This window comes from Bos mutus, chromosome 13 (assembly GCF_027580195.1).
Source record: "Bos mutus isolate GX-2022 chromosome 13, NWIPB_WYAK_1.1, whole genome shotgun sequence".
NCBI lineage: Eukaryota > Metazoa > Chordata > Mammalia > Artiodactyla > Bovidae > Bos > Bos mutus.
In genome coordinates this window covers 69,760,737-69,781,580 of record NC_091629.1, presented here as the reverse complement: position 1 = coordinate 69,781,580, position 20,844 = coordinate 69,760,737, and the positions used below count along the sequence as shown (strand labels likewise).

The 20,844-nt window shown below is 37.8% G+C and overlaps 1 protein-coding gene across 1 annotated transcript in view; it reads left to right on the top strand.

Moving 5' to 3' along the window:
- Positions 1 to 319: 319 nt before the first annotated feature.
- The window catches only part of MYO3A (myosin IIIA), a 168,534-nt gene continuing 148,009 nt past the window's right edge, over positions 320 to 20,844 (top strand). Inside the window, exons 1-3 of the mRNA XM_005908809.2 lie at positions 320 to 400; positions 11,757 to 11,941; positions 15,366 to 15,500. Coding sequence (XP_005908871.2) covers positions 11,774 to 11,941; positions 15,366 to 15,500 — 303 coding nt within the window. The 5' untranslated portion in view covers positions 320 to 400; positions 11,757 to 11,773. The remainder of the gene's footprint in view (positions 401 to 11,756; positions 11,942 to 15,365; positions 15,501 to 20,844) is intronic.

Genomic DNA, 20,844 nt, shown 5'->3' with positions numbered 1-20,844 from the left:
AATGGCACTAAAAATATTTTTTTGTTGTTTTAAATTGGAAAACCCCAAGAATCCTCACGGATTTGAGTTTTCTTGGTGATTGAATGGGTTTTCTTAAAGCCTCTTATTTTTTTTTTTGTATTTCTCATTGATCCAATAACTTCAGAGTTACTTTATGCCTTCATAGGATGTGTGGTGTTCCCTTTTAGTCGCTTAATTAAACCTGAGTAATAAATTACTGTCCTGTTATACTACCTCAGTGTTTCTATGTTTAGCTTCTAAACACTTTTCCCAGATGCTTGATGCTTAAACCTGTAACACTGAGTTTTGTTGTGTGTTACAGACCCAGGAACACAGCTGCAGCCTGGAATTTACTCTTTGTCATGATATCTGAAAGAGTTATTTTCAAGCTTTGCTAAAGGTAGGTGATAAAGTTGACCAGTTTTCTGGATTTGCAGGAGCCTAAGTGCTAAATTTTGACAGATAAATGACAGTGCATGTTATTCATGCCATATTGATTTTTATTACACTGTAAAAGATAATTGTTTTCAAATGGGAAAATTTAGAGATGTATGAGATTTCAAAGATAACTTGTTTTTTATGTGTCTATTCATGTGATATCTAGTGTGTGAAAAATTACTCTCATTTGTCTTAGTCTTTTTTTATTATTGTTGGGAACAAAAAAGTGTACATTAAAAGATTCAATCTGGTGATCTTTAATACCAGACTATATCTATTTGAAGATATTTTGGTCAGTCATACAAGGAGTACCACTGTCCTGCACTTCCTTTTTAAAATTTTCTCTTTACAGCCTAATATTTTTTGTGCAAATATTCTTTGAAAAATAACTTTTGCCTGTCAGATCCAAACTATTTGAAGGTCCATTAGTTACTACTAATAGGGTGATAAATATTTGAAAGTACAAATATACTTTAGACTATATGGATGCAAATTATGTAAAATTTTGCTGTAAAAATGTTTTATCACTTTAATAATTTCTGCAGTGTCAGTGCTCTAAACTATTTACTCCCCCCCCCTTTTTTTTTCAAATGAGGGTCTCTTGTTTAGTTTTTTCCCTGGATTGATAATTTGAAAGATTAACTCAATTATCCATTATAGGGACTTCCCTGGTGGTCCAGTGGCTAAGACTGCCCTCCTGGGTTTGATCTGTGGTCAGGTAACTAGATCCCACCTGGCGTAACTAAGTTTCTGTGCCACAAGTGAAGATCCCATGTGCTGCAACTAAGACCTGGTGCAGCCATATAAATAAATAAATTTTTTTTAAAAAAAGTTATCCATTAGAGGGTAAACAGATTTCCATTACACTTTAAAACTAATTCACCGAAGACCCCATACCACTTTAAGGACACACAGGGATTTAGGAACCTCCAATTGGGAAGCATTACTCTTTAGAACTGAAATCATCTACCACTGAACATCAAAGTTCTACCATGGACTTTGTCCTGGTTTGTTTCTTGACTCTGCCATTTACCAGCATTATGACCTTAAAAAGTCTAATCCTCAGTCTTCTTTTCTGAAAATGGGGACACAGTAATAATGCCTTTCTGAAGGGCTTCTCATAAGTGTTAAAGTTAAATGATGTAATACATGTAAAAGTAGAAGCCCAGTAGGTACTTGGCACTGATGAACAATCAGAAAAATGCTTGCCACTGTTATAATCTAGTTTTCCTGATGTCTCAGGGTGATTATACCAGGTGGAGAGGTTCTTGTTGGTTGGTCATTTTTAACAAAGAACACAAAACAAACCTCATGTAGAAGTTATAGGCTGATAGCCTAAAGGCTGAATTTGATATATTTATTTGGGTCAGCTTTGTATTTTAAAATAATGAATACTTTACAACTATTACCAAATAGTTTAAATTTTGTAAATTTTAAGTGAATTCCCAGAGTCTTTGCTTCTTTTGAAAACAAGGGGACCAGGCAAGGCAGGGCTTGTGTCTGCCAGACCTGCAGCTGGGATGTAGCTGTGCATTTTGGGTGGGAAACACTGCCCTCAACTTTGCCACAGTTCTCTAAACTCCGTGCATTTATTTCATCCAGATGTGCTTCACTCACACATTTTACCTCCTTTGTCCCTGCAGACACCTCAGTTTGTGATTTCTTACTCAGAAACTATCCCTTACTAATTGGAACAGGCAGTTGTGTGGCCAAAACTATAACTCACCTTGCATCCTTGACAAAGGAGGCGAGTTGTCCTGTATCACAATTTACAAAGCATCATTTCCTCATACAGCTCATTTGATACATAGGTCAACTCTGAGAGTTAGTTCAGACATGCGTGATTATTCCATTTTACAGCTGTCAATGCTGACGTTTATAGGTTTATGCTAAAACTTAAAATAATGTTTTAAGTTTCTAGGAAATGATAGCCTTTCTTTCGGTTCTAGCATGTAAGCACATGCTTTTATCGCAGTAATTACAGAATGAGAAAATGAGTGGTGGAAAGCAGGATACATAGATAGAAGTACATAAGTAGACCTTTTCCCCCTTCTCTGCAAAACATTTTTAAGCAAATTGAAGGGAACAAAACACTAATTATGGTTTATTCAAAGCAGACCATACGTATCACTGGACAAGGTCTGTTTTAAACCAAACTTTGTTGCCTGTGTTAGTGAAAAGCTGGAGGGATATGTGACCAGTTCATCTGGTCTGTAGTGAACTGAGACCAGAGGTTTCTGTCAGTTTGTGTTTTAAAGTTCTTTGAGAAAGTAGATAGTTAGAACTTGTCTAGTGCTTCAGCCTGCTGTCTCTGAAAGGTGGTTTTATATGGAAGACTCACTTTTCTGTAGGCTACTTTTAACCAGCAAGGCTTTATGACTTTCATAATCATTCCAGGAGAATATTCTCTACAACAAATTAAAGTCAGGAACAGTGTTGTTCTAAGACTTGTCAGAAGACAGCTGAGGCTGTGGTTGGTGTGAGAGATGAAAAAGAAAGTAGACTGAGTTTAGAGGGGTCAGGAAGGATCTGGAAGACACAGTAAGAATGTGGATTTTGAAGGACTTTTAATGGGAAGATAATGTCCTCTGGCTTATCTGTTGAGATCTCTCTGGGATGCTCTATGGAGACACACATGTTCTGCCCTGCTGGCATTCCAGGATTCCCCTTCCATCACAGGCAGGAGCTACTTTTGAATCTAATGTAAACCATATGCATGCAGTGGAGTTTAAACAGCTTGGCAGAAGGGAGTGTATAAAGGGAAGAGTCTTTCCATAACATTCTGCAGAAAATACACGATGTGTGTTTTGAAAAGTGAGAATCACAGTATTAAAATATTGCTCAATTTTGAGTAAAACCATCTGCTACTTTCTTAGTGTGTTTTATATCATGGGCAAATGGCATTTTCATTGCATTGAGAAATGGTGTTCTCTCCCTATCTTTTGGAAAAGTTAACAGTTAGGTTGATTATTTTTTGTGTTATATGGGAAAAGGAAATGTGCTTATGTTCACTTATGAAGCACTTATCCTTTGAGTTTCTAGCCCCTTCTGCTGATAAATTTGGTCATTACCTCTAAAGTATTAAAAGATACTTAGAGTGATTTTCTGGTACTTAAGAACTTAACATAGTCCCCTTAGTTATTATATGAGTGAAGAATTGAGTATTAGGAGTTATAGTATGAAAGCACATTAATGCAAACATTCCAAAAAACTAACTTTTATTTTTGTTTTTTTTTCCCTCTAATATTAGTCTAAGTAGTCTAAATTAGTCCACTTAGTCTAATTTTTAAGTTTTTTGATAAAAAATTTATCATTTTATGATCTTTTTAGTCTCTGCTGTAATTTGTTAGTCTTTTCAACCTTAGTATTGCTCATTTGTATCTTCTGTTTTGTTGGTTTTATTGATCAGTCTTAATAGGGGCTTATGTATTAAGAAATTATCTTTGAAGAACTGTTGTATTTATCATTCTCTAATCTGTCTTATTCTTTTTCTGTAATGTCTTTAATTTCAACTCTTCCTTTTTTCTACAATCTTTGCTTTTATTTTGTAATTACATAATTTTTAGCCTTTCTTCCATTCTAAGATAAAAATTTTAGGCTATATGTTTTCCTCTGTTTACTGCTTTAGCTGTATCCAATAAATTTTCATGAGAGATATTTTCATTATTATTCAGTTTTAAGTCTATTTTTAAAAAGTCATTGCATTTTTTCTTTGGCCCTTGAACTGTTTAGCAGTTCCTTTTAAAGTATCTGATACTATAGGTTTTTAAAAATTTATCTAGTAGTTGTCTTCTTACTTAATTACATGGCAGTCATGTATGTTCAGGCTTCTCTGGTGGCTCGGACAGTAAAGAATCTGCCAGCAATGCAGGAGACCTGGGTTCGATCCCTGGGTCAGAAAGATCCCCTGGAGAAGGGAATGGCTACCCACTATAGTATTCTTACCTGAAGAATTCCATGAACAGAGTAGCCTCCTGGACTATAGTCCATAGGGTTGTAAAGAGTCAGACATGACTGAGCAACTAACACTTTGACTTTCATGTAGACTCGGGAAGGTTATTTGTTGTTAGATACAAGATTTCATGTGTATTTCAGGATATCCATTCAGTACAAACAGATGACACAGATGGAGAGAATATGATATTTGTGAATTGGAAGAATCAATACTGTGAAATGACTATACTCCCCAAAGCAATCTATAGATTCAGCGCAATTCTTATCAAATTACCAATGGCATTTTTCACAGAATTAAAACAGAAAGTTTATAATTTGTATGGAAACACAAAAGACACCAAATGGCCACAGCAATCTTGAGAAAGAAAAACAGAGCTGGAAGAATCAGGCTACTTGACTTCAGACTATACTACAGAGCTATAGAAATCAAGATAGTATGCTACTTGCACAAAACTAAAAATATAGAACAATGGATCAGGATAAAAAAGCCCAGAAATAAACCCACACACCTGTGGTCACCTAACCTATGACAAAGGAGGCAAAAATATACAATGGAGAAAAGATAGTCTCTTCAATAAGTGGTGCTGGGAAAACTGGACAGCTACGTGTAAAACAATGAAATTAGAACACTCCCTGACACCACACACAAAAAGAAGCTCCAAATGGATTAGAGTTGTTTAAATCTTATTTATTCTTAAGAACTCTTTTCTTTACTTGAACCAAAAAAAAAAAAAAAAAAATCGGACAACTTGTGTTAAAATCTCCCACTAAAATTGTGACTTTTTCCCTTTTTCTTTGTATTTCTTTCAGTTATTTCATATATTCTAGGCTTCTGTTTTGAGCTTTTATATTTTCTTGGTGAATTAAGTCTTTGATTATTATGTAGTAACCCTCTTTACCTCTAGTAAATAATTTTCCTTTGAGTACTTTGTGCCTGATGTTAATCTTGTCACATCACTTTCTTTTTGTTGAATGGTACACGGTACCATTATTTTATTTACAGTCTATCTCTGTCTATAGTTTATGTGAATCTCTTGCAAACAGCTGTGAGCTACCAGTTTCTGTCTTTTCATGGTGGTAAGTTTGGTCCATTTACAATTATTGTGATTATTGGCATATTCATATTTCTTTTCACAGGGTATTTTATGCTTTCTGGTTCTTCTTTTTTAAAGGCTTCCTTTATTCTCCTTTCCAGAGTTTTTTGATTGAGTTTGTTAACATCAGTTTTTCTCTTTTAATATTTTGAAAGTTATGCATGATATTTTTAGGGTCTAATGTTTAAGTGTTTGACATGGATATCTTAAAGCCTAAATTTATAATTAATATTTTTAACTGCCTCTTTATATGAGGAACTTAAGAACATTTTAAATTCTAGCATTCTACTTTTGATTATTATAGTTCATTTTTGTCTATTATTGTGTCTTACAGTCAGTGTTAGTTTAGATTTACACACATATGTCACTATGTACTGTTTTGGGTAATTTAGACCTTCCTTGTCATTATCATTGTCATTTTTCAAAGATATCCTTTAGAAGTTCTCTTTCTCAGGGGCCATTGTTGTTAAACTGAATTTTTTGAGGTGAAAAATATCTTTAATTTGCCTTTGACCTTGAAGGATACTTTTGTTTATTTTAGATGGGCAGTTATTTCAGCATTCTGAATATATTATACTATTGTTTTCTATTGAAATATCAGCAGTCATTCTAATTGTTTCCCTCTATATGTGATATATCTTTCCTATATGGTTGGTGTCAAGAGCCTCTCATTGTCTTTGGTGTTCTCTAGATTCATTGCCATGTATCCAACTGTGAATTTTTCAAAGAAATGTACTGAGCTTCCTGAATTTGAGTGTTCATACCTTTTGCCTGTTTGGGAGAACTTTCAGCCATTATCTGTTGATTTTTCTCCATTCTCTCCTCCACAAACTGACTGGATGTGTGCTAGACTGAATCAGTCAGGAAAATAGAATCAATACCAAGTAGTTCAACAGAGGGAATTTAATATGGTGCCATGGTCTGAATATTTGTATTCTCCCCAAATTCATGTGTTGAAACCCTAACCGCCAGGGTAGTGGTGTTGGGAGGTGAGGCCTTGGGGCAGTGATTAGGTCAGGAGGACAGAGCCTCATGAAGGAGATTAGCATCTTATAAAAGAGACCCCAGGGGGGTAGCTTGTCCCTTCCACCACATGGGGTTACAGCAGAAACACCGCGCCATCTATAAAGGGGACCCACATCTAGTGCCAGGTCTACCAGCAACACGATCTTGGACTTCCCAGCCCCGGGAACTGTGAGAAATAAATGCTTGTTGTTTCCAGTCCACCCAGTTTATATTATTTTTGTTCAGGCAGACTGAACAGACTAAGGTATAGGGGGAATTCGTTATAAATGTTTTAGGATATCTGAAAGCCCAACAGAAGATAATGAGGTAATCTCAGAGTTAGGATCATAATCTTAAAAACTATCATTACTCCTTGTACTGTACAGAAACATCAAGGAAATGGTCTTACCAAAATGCAAATGCTGAGGCCGTCTAGAACCATGGCAGGTCTACCCTACAGAAACAGGGACCTTCAGGGAGATGGAGCCACATGGACATACCACAAAACTAGAGAAAGCAGAGGAGAAAGATCCTCCTCCCATCCAGTCTTCTGCCTGGCACACCCACTGACAGAATCCAACAGCGGAGGACACCAGTGGGACAGGGAGTTTGGGGAATACAGTTTTGAGATGTCAACCCCTGAGATTCAGGACACGGAAGGTCACGCACAGATCTGAGAGCAAGCAGACAATTGTGGTCTCCCTTCCATATCTCTCAGTTTGGGTCTCCTGTTTTTCATTACTTTGTTTCCCTATACTGTGTCCAAAGTAGCATTTTTTCTGTGGTAAAATATGCGTTACATACAATTTACCCTTTAACCACTTAAAAACTATGTTCACTTCAGTGCTACATTCACATCATTGTATAACACTCACCACTATCCATTGCCACAACTTTTTTTTACCTTCTCAAACTGAAACTAGCTGTTAAATAATCTTTCCCATTCCCCTTCCCCAAGCTCCTGCTGCTGCTGCTACCACTGTTGCTAAGTCACTTCAGTCCTGTCCAACTCTGTGTGACCCCATAGACGGCAGCCCACCATCCTTGGGATTCTCCAGGCAAGAACACTGGAGTGGGTTGCCATTTCCTTCTCCAATGCATGAAAGTGAAAAGTGAAAGTAAAGTTGCTCAGTCGTGTCTGACTCTTAGTGACCCCAGGGACTGCAGCCTACCAGGCTCCTCTGTCCATGGGATTTTCCAGGCAAGAGTACTGGAGAGGGGTGCTATCGCCTTCTCCGCCCAAGCTCCTGGCAACCACAGTTATACTTTCTGTCCCTGAATTTGACTGTTCTGGATACTGTGTGCCAGTCATGGTTTATTATGTTCATTAACATTGCCAGTGAAAAGGCACTATTCCATAAAATGAATGTTTTTCCTGGTTGTACACTTCTATTTGAGGCATTTAATAAGATTTAATTTTTTTTTTTTTGGTTTAACATTTACATTATATGGATGGCATAAACGCTTATTTGCATGAGTCAAGTAGATAGATGTAGAAAGTAGTTATCTTGTCACTGATTATGAAATCACTGAATTGGATGATTATTACTGATTACCTCCTACTTGTTTTTTTTGCATTTCGGATCAAAGGCACAAATTTCATAAAGATTAAGTTTTCTAAGAACTATTCCTAAGTGTCTTTTTATGTAGTGATGTAATTTTCAGCAGGCATTCATAGCCATTTACTGAATGATGTCCCCTTAAATATAATGAATATGATCATTATTCTGTTTAGATTTTCAAATTCTCTTTAGCTCCTTCTAATCCTTATTTCTCTCATTCTTTTTTTTTTTTTTTGTAAGAATACTGATTCACTCATTCAGCAGCTACATATTTAACATTTACTATATGCCAGACACAGAGTTAGGCATTATAAGGTTTGTAAGTGAACTGAGAGCTAAGGTTTCAGGTATCAAATTAACAGATAAACAAATAAACATTTGCCCATTTAGCCTGCATTTACTAGTTATCTGCCATGTGTTAGATATTGTTCTGGGAACTGTGGATACAGAGCTAAAAATAATAAAGTCTGTACCTCTGGAGCTTACATTCTGAGGAAGGAATAAAATATGCAGGGGAGATCTTTTTTAAAATGTGATATTTGAGCTGAAATATGATGGATGAGATGAAACAAATGAAAAAGACTGAGGGCAGACAGCAGTTATGGATGATAAATAGAATGAACTCCTTCTGTTTGATGCACATTGGTTTGTGGTTTCTGAGATGGGAAAATTAAAGAGTTTATTGTTGCTTCCATTTTGTCACTTAATTATTAAATGAAGACATCAGCTGGGAAGTTTGGTGGGAGAGGATGGACAGCAACGAGGGAACAATCTGAGGAGAGAGAAATTTGAGGATGGAGATCACTCACCAGAGAGAAGTGAATATACAAAGCAGGGAAGTGCAGTAAGATTGCTGGACATCATTGAGGGTCTACTTGTAAGTTTTTGATCCTGAATTTAAAGTGAAATGGTTCAGCCCAGTTGTGTGGTGTTCTCCAGCTATAGGCACAGGTGTGAAGAAGATGTAAGGTTTAACTAGGGTTGGTTTTTTTAACCCCAGGGGACTGGTGGTGAAGAAGGAGAGAAGCAAGAATGTTTAGGGCATTTGCAAGGAAGTTATAATAATTCAAACTGCAGAATTTATGCTGTTGTGCTCTGTGCTGTGTTTAGTTGCTTAGTTGTGTCCAACTCTGTGACCCCATGGACTGTAGCCCACCAGACCCCTCTGTCCATGGGGATTCTCCAGGCAAGAATACTGGAATGGGTTGCCATGCCCTCCTCCAGGGAATCTTCCCAACCCAGGGATTGAACCCAGGTTCTCCTGCCTTGTGGGTGGATTCTTTATTGAGCCACCAGGGAAGCCCTGTTTATGCTGGGGAAGGAGAAAATGAAGTGGAAATGAAGACTGAAGAGAGTTGATGGATATAAAGAAAGTGAAGAATCAATGGATTGGTAGATTGGATGAGGTTGAAAGTTGTAGTCAGACAAATGAATTTCATGGGCTGATATTAGTATGTGATATTAACACATTCATTAATAGGCCTGTTTCTATGTATACACATCCAGGAACAACTGCAGTCAACTTTATAGCATTGAAAAGAGTGAGGTTTTGCATGGTTAACCAAAAAATTCAGAGGACCACCACAGATGTTCTGGTTGGTCTTTCTGTTCATTTTTTTTTTTTTTAAATTTATACAAAGGATTGAATGTAATTTAAGGAAAACATGAAAGGTTAGTAGCACTACTTGGAAGATCTTATCTCAGCTTATGTGTGAAATCATTTTTAAAATCACTTGACCTCATTAGCCATGTTCTCCTAATTGAGCCCTGAGCCAGGTGCTGCTGCTGCTGCTGCTGCTAAGTCACTTCAGTCATGTCCGACTCTGTGCGACCCCATAGATGGCAGCCCACCAGGCTCCCCCGTCCCTGGGATTCTCCAGGCAAGAACACTGGAGTGGGTGCTCCAGGTGCTGGGTGTGTAGGAATATCAGGTCACGGTGGGTTCAGAGAGCTCATGGAGCACAGAGATGGGCACACAACTCAAATGGGGTAGAGAGTGGTTCGGTTTGGAGGACATGACATCTCAGCAAATACGTGAAAAGAAAAGTAGCAGTTAGAGCTTAGCAAAGAAACCACAGACCCAAGTGGGAGCAAAGACTGTATGTGAAGATCCTCAAGCAAGAAGGGGATGACCTGATGGATCCCAAGTGGGTAGGTTGTAGTGTCTGAGGGAACATGTAGTGAGACATGAGGCTAGGAAATTAAGCAAGGGCCATATTTTAAAGGATGTGTTAGGTTATATGAAAGAAATTTCATACTAAAAGCACTAGAGGACTGATTGTTGGGTTTTACATAGAGCAGTAATATAAAGCACAATCACTTAAAAATGCTGGAGAAGATGTGGAGAAAAGGGAACCCTCCTACTGATATAGCCATTATAGAGAACAGTAAGGAGATTCCTTAAAAATACTATGAATAACCCTATCCTATGACCAAGGGATCCCACAACTGGGCATATACTCTGATAAAACTACAATTCAAAAAGAATCCATGTACTCTGGTGTTCATTGCAGTGCTACTTAGAATAGCCAGGACATGGAAGCAGCCTCGATGTCCATTGACAGATGAATGGATGAAGCAGATATTCAATATTCAATGGAATATTACTCAGCTATAAAAAGGAATGAATTTGACTCAATTGTACTGAGGTAGATAAACCTAGAACCTGTAAGAAGTAAGTCAGAAAGAGACAAACAAATGCTGTATATTAATGCATATGTTTGGAATCTAGAAAAATGGTACTGATGAACCTATTTGCAGGGCAGTATTGGAGATGCAGAAGAGGAGACATATATACACTGTCATGTGTAAAACAGAAAGCTAGTGGGAAGCTGCGGTATAACACAGGGAGCTCAGCCTGGCTGTCTGTGATGGCCTAAATGGGTGGGATGAAGGGGAGCAGGAGTGAGGCTCAACAGGGAGAAGATGTATGTATAATTATGACTGGTTCTTGAAGGATGTTATCCAGGAGAAACCAACACATTGTTGTAAAGCAATTTTCCTTCAATTAAAAAATAAATAAAAAAACACAATCATTTTAAAGTGTGGGATTTGCTTTGATGAATAAGTTGGACTTTTATCATTGCTAAGGTTTATTCTAAAATTCTTTCATTCATGAGTATAAAGCAGTAAATCAAAATGATTTAAATGTGTGCCTCTAGGAGAAGGCAATGGCACCCCACTCCAGTACTTTTGCCTGGAAAATCCCATGGATGGAGGAGCCTGGTGGGCTGCAGTCCATGGGGTCTCGAAGAGTCGGACATGACTGAGCGACTTCACTTTCACTTTTCACTTACATGCCTTGGAGAAGGAAATGGCAACCCACTCCAGTGTTCTTGCCTGGAGAATCCCAGGGGTGCGGCAGCCTGGTGGGCTGCTGTCTATGGGGTCGCACAGAGTCGGACACGACTGAAACGACTTAGCGGTAGCAGAAGCAATCTGAAAATAATTACTAATAGTAGCAATTAATATGGGACAGTATTAAACATAGAAAGCCCTGCTTACAAAACATTATTAAACTCGTATTCATCTGTTTGCAAAAAGAACTGAAATTAAAAATTTCTTTGACTCTGAGTACATTTGGTTACTGCTGTGTATTTTCCATCATATCAGTGAAAATATTAGATAATTTCCCATGAGTTTGTGTGTGCTGTTTAATATTACCAATCAAATGTCAATGAAGCTCTGTGCTCTTTCTCTCCAGTGATTTAAACTTTTGAGATGCTTCCATTAATTGGAAAATCAATCATCTTTGATAACTTTCCCGACCCTTCTGATACTTGGGAAATCACTGAAACGATTGGCAAAGGAACTTATGGAAAAGTTTTTAAAGTGTTGAATAAGAAAAATGGCCAAAAAGCAGCAGTCAAAATTCTGGATCCCATCCATGTAAGTCACGTTTTTTTTCTTGCTTGCTAATTAACTTTAAAAAAAATCTGTGTTAAACAATTAAAAAGTCCATTGGTATCTTATCTTGATTTATTTATCACAGTGTCAGTTGCAATTTGAAGGAAATGTTTGTTTTAAAATGTCTTGTTAGATTTTCCTTGTTAAATGCTTAACATATATTAGAAGGTCCAATAAATACTTGATAAATAAATATATAGTAAAGAGAAATATGGGGGCTTCCCAGGTGGCATTAGTGGTAAAGAACCTGCCTGCCAATGCAGGAGACATAAGAGAAACAGGTTCCATCCCTGAGTCGGGAAGATCTCCTGGAGGAGGGTGTGGAAACCCACTCTAATATTCTTGCCTAGAGAAGCCCAGGGACAGAGGAGCCCGGAGGGCCACAGTCCATAGTGTCACACAATCAGATATGATTGAAGTGACTTAGCATGTACGCACACACAGATAAGTATATCTGTATATAAGTTTATCTTCTCTCAAGCAGCTCAGTGGTTTGATTTAATATTTTTAGATTTCAGAGTGTTGTCAGCATATAGACTCACGGGTCTGGAAGTAACCCTAAAATTGTCTAATGTCGTCTTGGCCGGATTTCATTTTCCTCCTGTGTTTATTTAGGCTTCAGGCAGAATTCCTCTTATGCCAAACAAGAAATATATTTTAAAATTTCTTTCAAAAAAGGGAAATTAATTTTCAGGTTTACCTAAGTGTTTCCAAACAGAAATGGCATTCCTTTACAGGGTCTGGTTCCTTGTGAAGGATTCAATGGCCTCTTTTCCAGCAGTGCCAATGGTGCTTTTTTTGGGAATAGCAGTTGTGATCAGGGAAACTCATCTTGCTTTGCCTGTAAGAGCATGAGATTTGCCTGTAAGAGACAAGATTCTTTTTTCCAGGAGTCAGAGGCTCGGTGTTTGGACGAGTTTTCAGCTACTAGGACGTAGGTAGGTCTCCCCTAGCACATGGGGGAGCCAGAATAAACTCAGTGATTCTGTAATCGCCAAACCTCTCCTGAGAGCAAATTCTCTAATTACTCAGCTCTTGGAGAAGGAAATGGCAACCCACTCCTGTATTCTTGCCTGGAAAATTCCACGGACAGAGGAGCCTGGTGGGCTGCAGTCCATGGGGTTGCAAAGAGTCGGACACGACTGAGCGACTTCACTTTCACTTTCACTTTCACTTTGTGCGTGTGATGGGGGTGTGGCTTGATGGAAACGATGAGATGTGTGTGGAGTTGGCCTGGGAGTTCTCTTTCTGTCACAGCTCTGACACTCACAAAGCCTGCAAAAGGACTCTGCAAAAAGTCTCTGCCCTCTGTTCATCTTGGGGTTGCTCTTTCGTTTTTGATGGTTTATTTTTACTAGATCTGTTATTACTACATTGTTTTATTTTCTTTTGAGCAGAGGAGAGAGAGGGTGGGGGCTTCTTTTCAAGAAGTAGGTTAGATAAGTGCGTGCCTGCTCAGTCGCAAAGTTATATCTGACTCTTTGTGACCCTATCTACTGTAGCTCGCCAGCTCCTCTTTTATCCATGGAATTTCCCAGGCAAGAATACTGGAGTGATTTGCTATTTCCTTCTCCAGGGGATCTTCCCACCCCAGGGATCGAACCCATGTCTCCTACACTGGCAGGTGGATTCTTTACCACTGAGCCACCAGGGAGGCCCACTGGAGGAGAAAAATGAGAAGCACTGTGCACAGGCTTAACTGATGCTGCATGTCTTCATAGTCTGTTGGAAAGTTCTTATTGTTAAAACTGAGGGAAGAGAGACACCAATTAAGCTGTATCAGAGTAACTGCACCACTAGTCTTCGAAATTAGAAGTCTGCCCTTTGAACTTTGCTGTTGAGGATTGGGGTTCATGGTGGCAAGAGAAAGGGCTCCAGGCTGATCCCAATGTGTGGCCCCACAATCAGAGTCTCTCCCATTCCTCTGCTTCTTTATGAACAAGAACAAATGACTTGTGAATGTATGTAACAGTTATCCTTTCATAATTTCACATTTGCTATGCAGCCTACCTTACAAATCAGGTTTGATTCTCTTGCTTTAATGAAATATATAGATCCATAACCGTAGTATGAAATGTGTTCTTTTGCTGCTTTTATTCTTGTCATAGTACATATATATTTTTCTAAGAATTCTTTATTTACTCTTCATTCATCATGCCACAAGTCAAATAAAAAAAGATTTATAACCAGGAGATTGTAATCTTAATAAAATAAATTTAAATGCACCCAAGCATTTTGCAGAGTGGCTATTTTTTTATTAAAAAGGTCTTACTGTTATGGATTTTGAACTCATAATCTTCTCTCCAACAAAGGGATGAAATGAGAAGGACTAGAAAATAGTAGACAAAAGACTAGTCCTGGATTACACACTAACCAGTTCTGTGACTCTAACTGCCTTGAGCTTTCGTTTCTTTCTTTTTTTTTTTTTTTTAAATTTTATTAGCTTTAGTTTCTTCCTTAGACTAGTGTTCTGGTCTAAAATTCTTTACATCTTTGTGATTCCATGATTCTGTCTTAAAACAATGTGGATATTAAATGTTACCATAAAATATTAGAAGTCTTTTATTTATGACAGTGAATTGTTTTATGTATATATGGTTTTCTAGATACATGACTAAGTGCGTAGTCTTGTTTGCAATTTTATTGACAGGATTACAACCTATTCTACTTCTGGTGAATGAGTCTTTAGCTAACTAAAGGCTGTATGCCATCTTATATAACTTAACCCTTTCACTTTTTTAGAAAGGTAGGAGTTTATTGCATGTATGATTGGTTTTTGATAGCCTTTAAATATCTTATACTTCAAAGAAACAGCTAAAAGTTTGCATGTCAAAACAATAATTTTACCATTGAAATAAAGTTAACACTACAAAGAAAGGAAGATCACCTTAAACAGTTCTCCATATATATTTTTTCCCTAGATTTTGTGATTAGAATTCTTTATTTTTATTTTTTAACTTAAAAAATTTTATTTATTTGGCTGCGTCAGGTCTAAGCTGCTCATGGGCTTAGTAGTTTAGGTGCCCAGGCTTAGTTGCCCAGCAGCATGCGGGATCTTAGTTCCCAGACCAGGGATCGACCCCACATCCCCTGCACTGGAAGGCACTGGACCACCAGGGAAGTCCTTATATGTTTCTTTCTAACTGCACATAAAAATAGCCTTTTATTTATTTCTTTTCAATGAAATAAACATAATTTGAGATATTTTTGATTAACAGGAAAATCACAATCTCTTCCCGTAAGCAGTGTAAGGAGAAATGTCAATACATTGTATTGAGCACAGTAGAAACTATTCTGACCTTGCTTTGACAAGATAAAATTCTACGTTCGCTAGTCTAACTTACGTTTTTTTTACTTCATTCATGTTTTTCTCACCGCTCTCTCCCCATGACTTTTTTGAAACTAGGATATTGATGAAGAGATTGAAGCAGAGTACAGCATCCTAAAAGCACTTTCTGACCACCCTAATGTGGTCAGATTCTATGGCATGTACTTTAAGAAGGATAAAATAAATGGAGATAAGCTATGGCTGGTTCTTGAGGTAAGTGTTTAGAATTATTTCCCATGTGGTAATTTGCAGTGTGGTCTTGGAATGACGTGTTTAGTAACGTCACCCCCATAAAGCAGTTCATCTGATATGTTCCATTCTGTATCCTTTGTTGAATCTTATTCCCAGTTCTGGTCTTGCCATCTTTAGAAATACCAGTAAATGAAAGAAAATTAATTAAAGATTAAAAGAAAATGTTTCCATAATAAAAGACTAAAGAAACTAGGATATTTTCCTGGCAGAAGCGCATACTAAAAAGGGACTTCATTATAATTTTTATTTATTCATCTGTGTTTGGTGCAACACGTGACTGAGGCTCAGTGCCAGGTGCTATGATATGAGATAAAATTAATGTAGCTGAGGCTTCATTAGGCAAAAATGGTGAGTTGCTAATTTCTTCTGACTTCACTGAATACTAATGACATAAACTGCAGAACCAGGTACTGTCAGTCCCCCATATCTGTGGGTTCCACATGGTCAGATTCAAACAGCTGTGATCCGTGAATACAGAGGATCAACTGTATTTACATTTATGGGGGGAGGAACCTTACTAGAAGTGGTGTGGAACACTGAATAAGTTGCCAAAGGGATACTGCAGAGTCTGCCTTTTCAATTCCTAAGAATAGCTTGGGACAGTTCTCTCTAATGCAAGAGTATTAGAAGGTGCACCACTAAGGTTACTGCCAGCCCTAGAAGAATGTGTTTTTTTCTGATTTTCACTGGATATTTTTATTTAAGTTGAAGTAATCATTAATTACAATAAAATTTATAAAAATTTCTTAAAGCTTCTTTTATCAAACCCAGGGCTAGTAAAACCTTTATTTGATCACCTTAACAGCATCTATTTATTGTATTTGCATTAATTTACTTTTTATAACACTAGTTTCTGGTGTAAAGTGAGGTGATTCAGTTATATATATTTATATGCTAGGCCGTGTGTGTGCTCAGTCATGTCCGACCCATGGTGACCTCATGGACTACAGCCTGCCAGGCTCCTCTGTCTATGAGATTTTTCAAGCAATAATACTGGAGGGGGTTGCCATTTCGTCCTCCAGGGGATCTTCCCAACCCAGGGATAGAACCCAAGTCTCCTACGTCTCTTGCATTGGCAGGTGGATTCTTTATCTCTGAGTCACCTGGGAAGCCCATATATTTATATGTATTAACATAATTATATATATGGCTTATCACAGGATATTAAATATTCCTTGTGCTATACAGTTGGATCTTATTGTATATCCATTCTATTAATATATGTAATACTTTGCATTTGCTAATCCCAAACTCCCAATCCATCTCTCCTCTGCCTCCTCTTCCTATTGACAATCACAAGTTTGTTCTCTGTGTTTTGTATTCACATTATTTTATTAGCATTTGGTTATTTTATTTCTTTTTTTTTTTTGGAATGTACCATTGATTTTCCTGTACAGTAATAATTTGCACATTGTCTCCATACTTTATATTTTTTCTATGGTGGTTTTTAAATGAATATACAAGTAGTGATCATTGTAGAGAATACTTGAAACTGTAAAAAGAACCACTCTTAATTTTGAATATATTTTCTTCATCTATTTTTGTATGTTTAAAATGATTGACAATATCACTTATCAGTTTAGCCTATTTTCCAGTTCATATAATTTCAGATAGACTTAATCATTTTTATCTTTTAAAAAAATACATTCACTTGATTAATTTTTTGTTGTTTAGTTACTAAATCAAGTCCAACTCTTTTGACCCCCTGGACACCAGCACGCCAGGCTCGTGTCCTTCACTGTCTCCCAGAGTTTGCTCATATTTATGGTCATTGAGTTGGTGATGCTGTCTAACCATCTCATCCTCTGCTGCCCCCTTCTCTTTTTGCCTTCAGTCTTTTGCAGCATCAGGGTTTTTTCCAGTGAGTTGGTTCTTCACATCAGGTGTCCAAAGTACTGGAGCTTCAGCTTCAATATCTATCCTTTCAATGAATATTCAGGGTTGATTTCCTTTAGGATTGACTGGTTTGATCTCCTTGCAAGTCCAAGTGACTCTCAAGAGTCTTCTCCAGCACCACAGTTTGAAAACATCAATTCTTTGGTGCTCAGCCTTCTTTGTGGTCCAACTCTCACATCTTTACATGACTACCAGAAAAACCATAGCTTTGGCCATAGGGACTTTTGTTGGCAAAGTAATGTCTCTACTTTGTAATACACTGTCTAGGTTTATCATAGCTTTTCTTCCAAGGAGCAAACATCTTTGAATTTCATAGAAAGCAGTAATACAGGACAGTATTACTGTAGATCCAGGTTAGTGGTGCCACCCTTTCCTGAGCAGGTAGGTATGTGTCTTTCCTGAGTTGGTTGTTGAACCTGGAAACAGATGGTTCAGTTTCTCTACTCTTTCATTTTCTAATCCATGTTCTGAATGTTGGCACGATTATTGATTGCCCCTCTGGAATCCTGCATCCTCCTGCTCCATCCTGGAGGTCTGCCAGGTATCTGACCCCTGCTGCCTCTCTGCTGCTCATCTGGGTGGAATCCACTTTCCTGGATTCCTTGGTCTCTTCTCTATTTTGCACATCAGGAATTCTGTGTGTTCCTCCTGTTATTCACTGTACTGATGTCACCAAATATTGAGTCCCTTCAGTTCAGTTTCTCTAGGAGCAAAACCTCCAGTCTCTGTGTGTGTGTGTGAAGTAGCTCTGGCAGGCTTCTGGATGTGGATACTTTGAATGTGGCGTAAGAGGGCATCAAGTCTTTTGAAGAGAGACTTGCAAAGGAAGCCTTGTTTTCTGCCCCTCCCCTCCCACCTCTCCACTTTCACTGTTATCTTGCCCTCTCTGGGTTAATCTGCTCAGGTGACCTCAACACAGCTCCCCCACCTAGCACTTTGGTTTGTGGCTTTCTCTGTGTTTCTGGGTCAGTTAACCACTCAGTCACCTGCATTCCATGTTGAAAAATTTTGTTGCAATCTCTTCTTAACTTCTCTCCCATTTTGTTCTTTTTTCTCTAGTGGTTTTATTTATTTATTTATTTTTAATTCCTTTACTGGCATTTTCATGGAGATTTATGAGTAAGAGGAAATACATGTATATATTTAATCTGCCACTTTTGATTGAATCATAGTCTTTCAAAATTACAATAGAATTTTCAAGAACCTTTTCACAATCTGAAACTATTACTTTATAGAAGTTAAAAAAAAATGTTTTAAGAGCCAGGCGTGTTCTTTGATGATAGGCAACTTATTATGATTTCAGAATTATTTTGTATTTCTCAATTCAAGATAGCTTTATATTTTTAGTTAAATCACACAAAAAACAGAGCAAAACTTTTACTTCTCTCAACACAATTACCCAAGTTCAGTTCAGTCACTCAGTCGTGTCCGACTCTTTGCGACCCCATGAATCGCAGCACGTCAGGCCTCCCTGTCCATCACCAACTCCCAGAGTTCACTCAAACTCACGTCCATTGAGTCGGTGATGCCGTCCAGCCATCTCATCCTCTGTCGTCCCCTTTTCCTCCTGCCCCCAATCCCTCCCAGCATCAGAGTCTTTTTACAATGAGTCAACTCTTCGCATGAGGTGGCCAAAGTACTGGAGTTTCAGCTTTAGCATCATTCCTTCTAAAGAAATCCCAGGGCTGATCTCCTTTAGAATGGACTGGTTGAATCTCCTTGCAGTCCAAGGGACTCTCAAGAGTCTTCTCCAACACCACAGTTCAAAAGCATCAATTCTTTAGCTCTCAGCCTTCTTCACAGTCCAACTCTCACATCCATACATGACCACTGGAAAACCCATAGCCTTGACTAGATGGACTTTTGTTGGCAAGGTATCATCTCTGCTTTTGAATGTGCTATCTAGGTTGGTCATAACTTTTCTTCCAAGGAGTAAGCGTCTTTTAATTTCACGGCTACAGTCACCATCTGCAGTGATTTTGGAGCCCAACAAATAAAGTCTGACACTGTTTCCACTGTTTCCCCATCTATTTCCCATGAGGTGATGGGACCAGATGCCATGATCTTCGTTTTCTGAATGTTGAGCTTTAAGCCAACTGTTTCACTCTCCTCTTTCACTTTCATCAAGAGGCTTTTTAGTTCCTCTTCACTTTCTGCCATAAGGGTGGTGTCATCTGCATATCTGAGGTTATTGATATATTTCTCCCGGCAATCTTGATTCCAGCTTGTGCTTCTTCCAGCCCAGCGTTTCTCATGATGTACTCTGCATAGAAGTTAAATAAGCAGGGTGACAGTATACAGCCTTGACGTACTCCTTTTCCTATTTGGAACCAGTCTGTTGTTCCATGTCCAGTTCTAACTGTTGCTTCCTGACCTGCATATAGGTTTCTCAAGAGGCAGGTCAGGTGGTCTGGTATTCTCATCTCTTTCAGAATTTTCCACAGTTTATTGTGCTCCACACAGTCAAAGGCTTTGACATAGTCAATAAAGCAGAAATAGATGTTTTTCTGGAACTCTTTTGCTTTTTCGATGATCCAGTGGATGTTGGCAATTTGGTCTCAAGTAACAGAATAAATTATGAACTTAAGCCATTTTGTCTTAAATTAATGGATAATTTATTTCGTATTTGTGTTTGTGTATTTGAGATGTGATGCTCTGCAAATCCTTGATGGAATCCTGAATAAAAATTGTGTATATTTATATCTTTGAGAACATTTTCAATAATGCATCTCTTATGTTTTTTTTCCATGTAAAATAATTGGAAAATTGGCATTTGAAGATTCAGTTGTTCTGCTTAATATAGGCCTAAATGTCAAGAACAAAAGTATAAATCTTTCCCAGAGTTTAAACTATTGAATAAGATCTGCTGATGTCTTTTATGCCTAACAAATTCCTATTCTAATTATATTGTCATTTCTTAGTATTATCACTCAGGGTTAGGTGAGAGTTGAAGATTCCAGATCATAGTTAAAGTGTTCTTTTGAGAGAGCCGAAAAGATTGATTAAAAAGGTCTTGAATATCCAGTACAAGTGAAGTGGCATCCTGATGCAATGAATCAGCAGAGACTTAGCTTCTTTGAACTTTGTACATATGTTTTTAAAATTTATTTTTAATTGGAGAATAATTGCTTTACAATGTTATGTTAGCTTCTGCCATAGAACAGCATGAATTAGCCATGAATATACATATATCTTTTCCCTCTTGAACCTTCCTTCTACCCCGCCCCACATCCCATCCCTCTGCGTTGTCTCAGAGCACCGGTTAACCTCCCTGTGTTATACAGCAACTTCTCACTAGCTATGTTACATATTGTCTTTATTATTAGATGTAAGAGTTGGAAATATCCCTTAACGGCTTGAGAAAAAGAATAAACAGTAGTTTATTAAAATAGTATTTCAGAAATCTGAT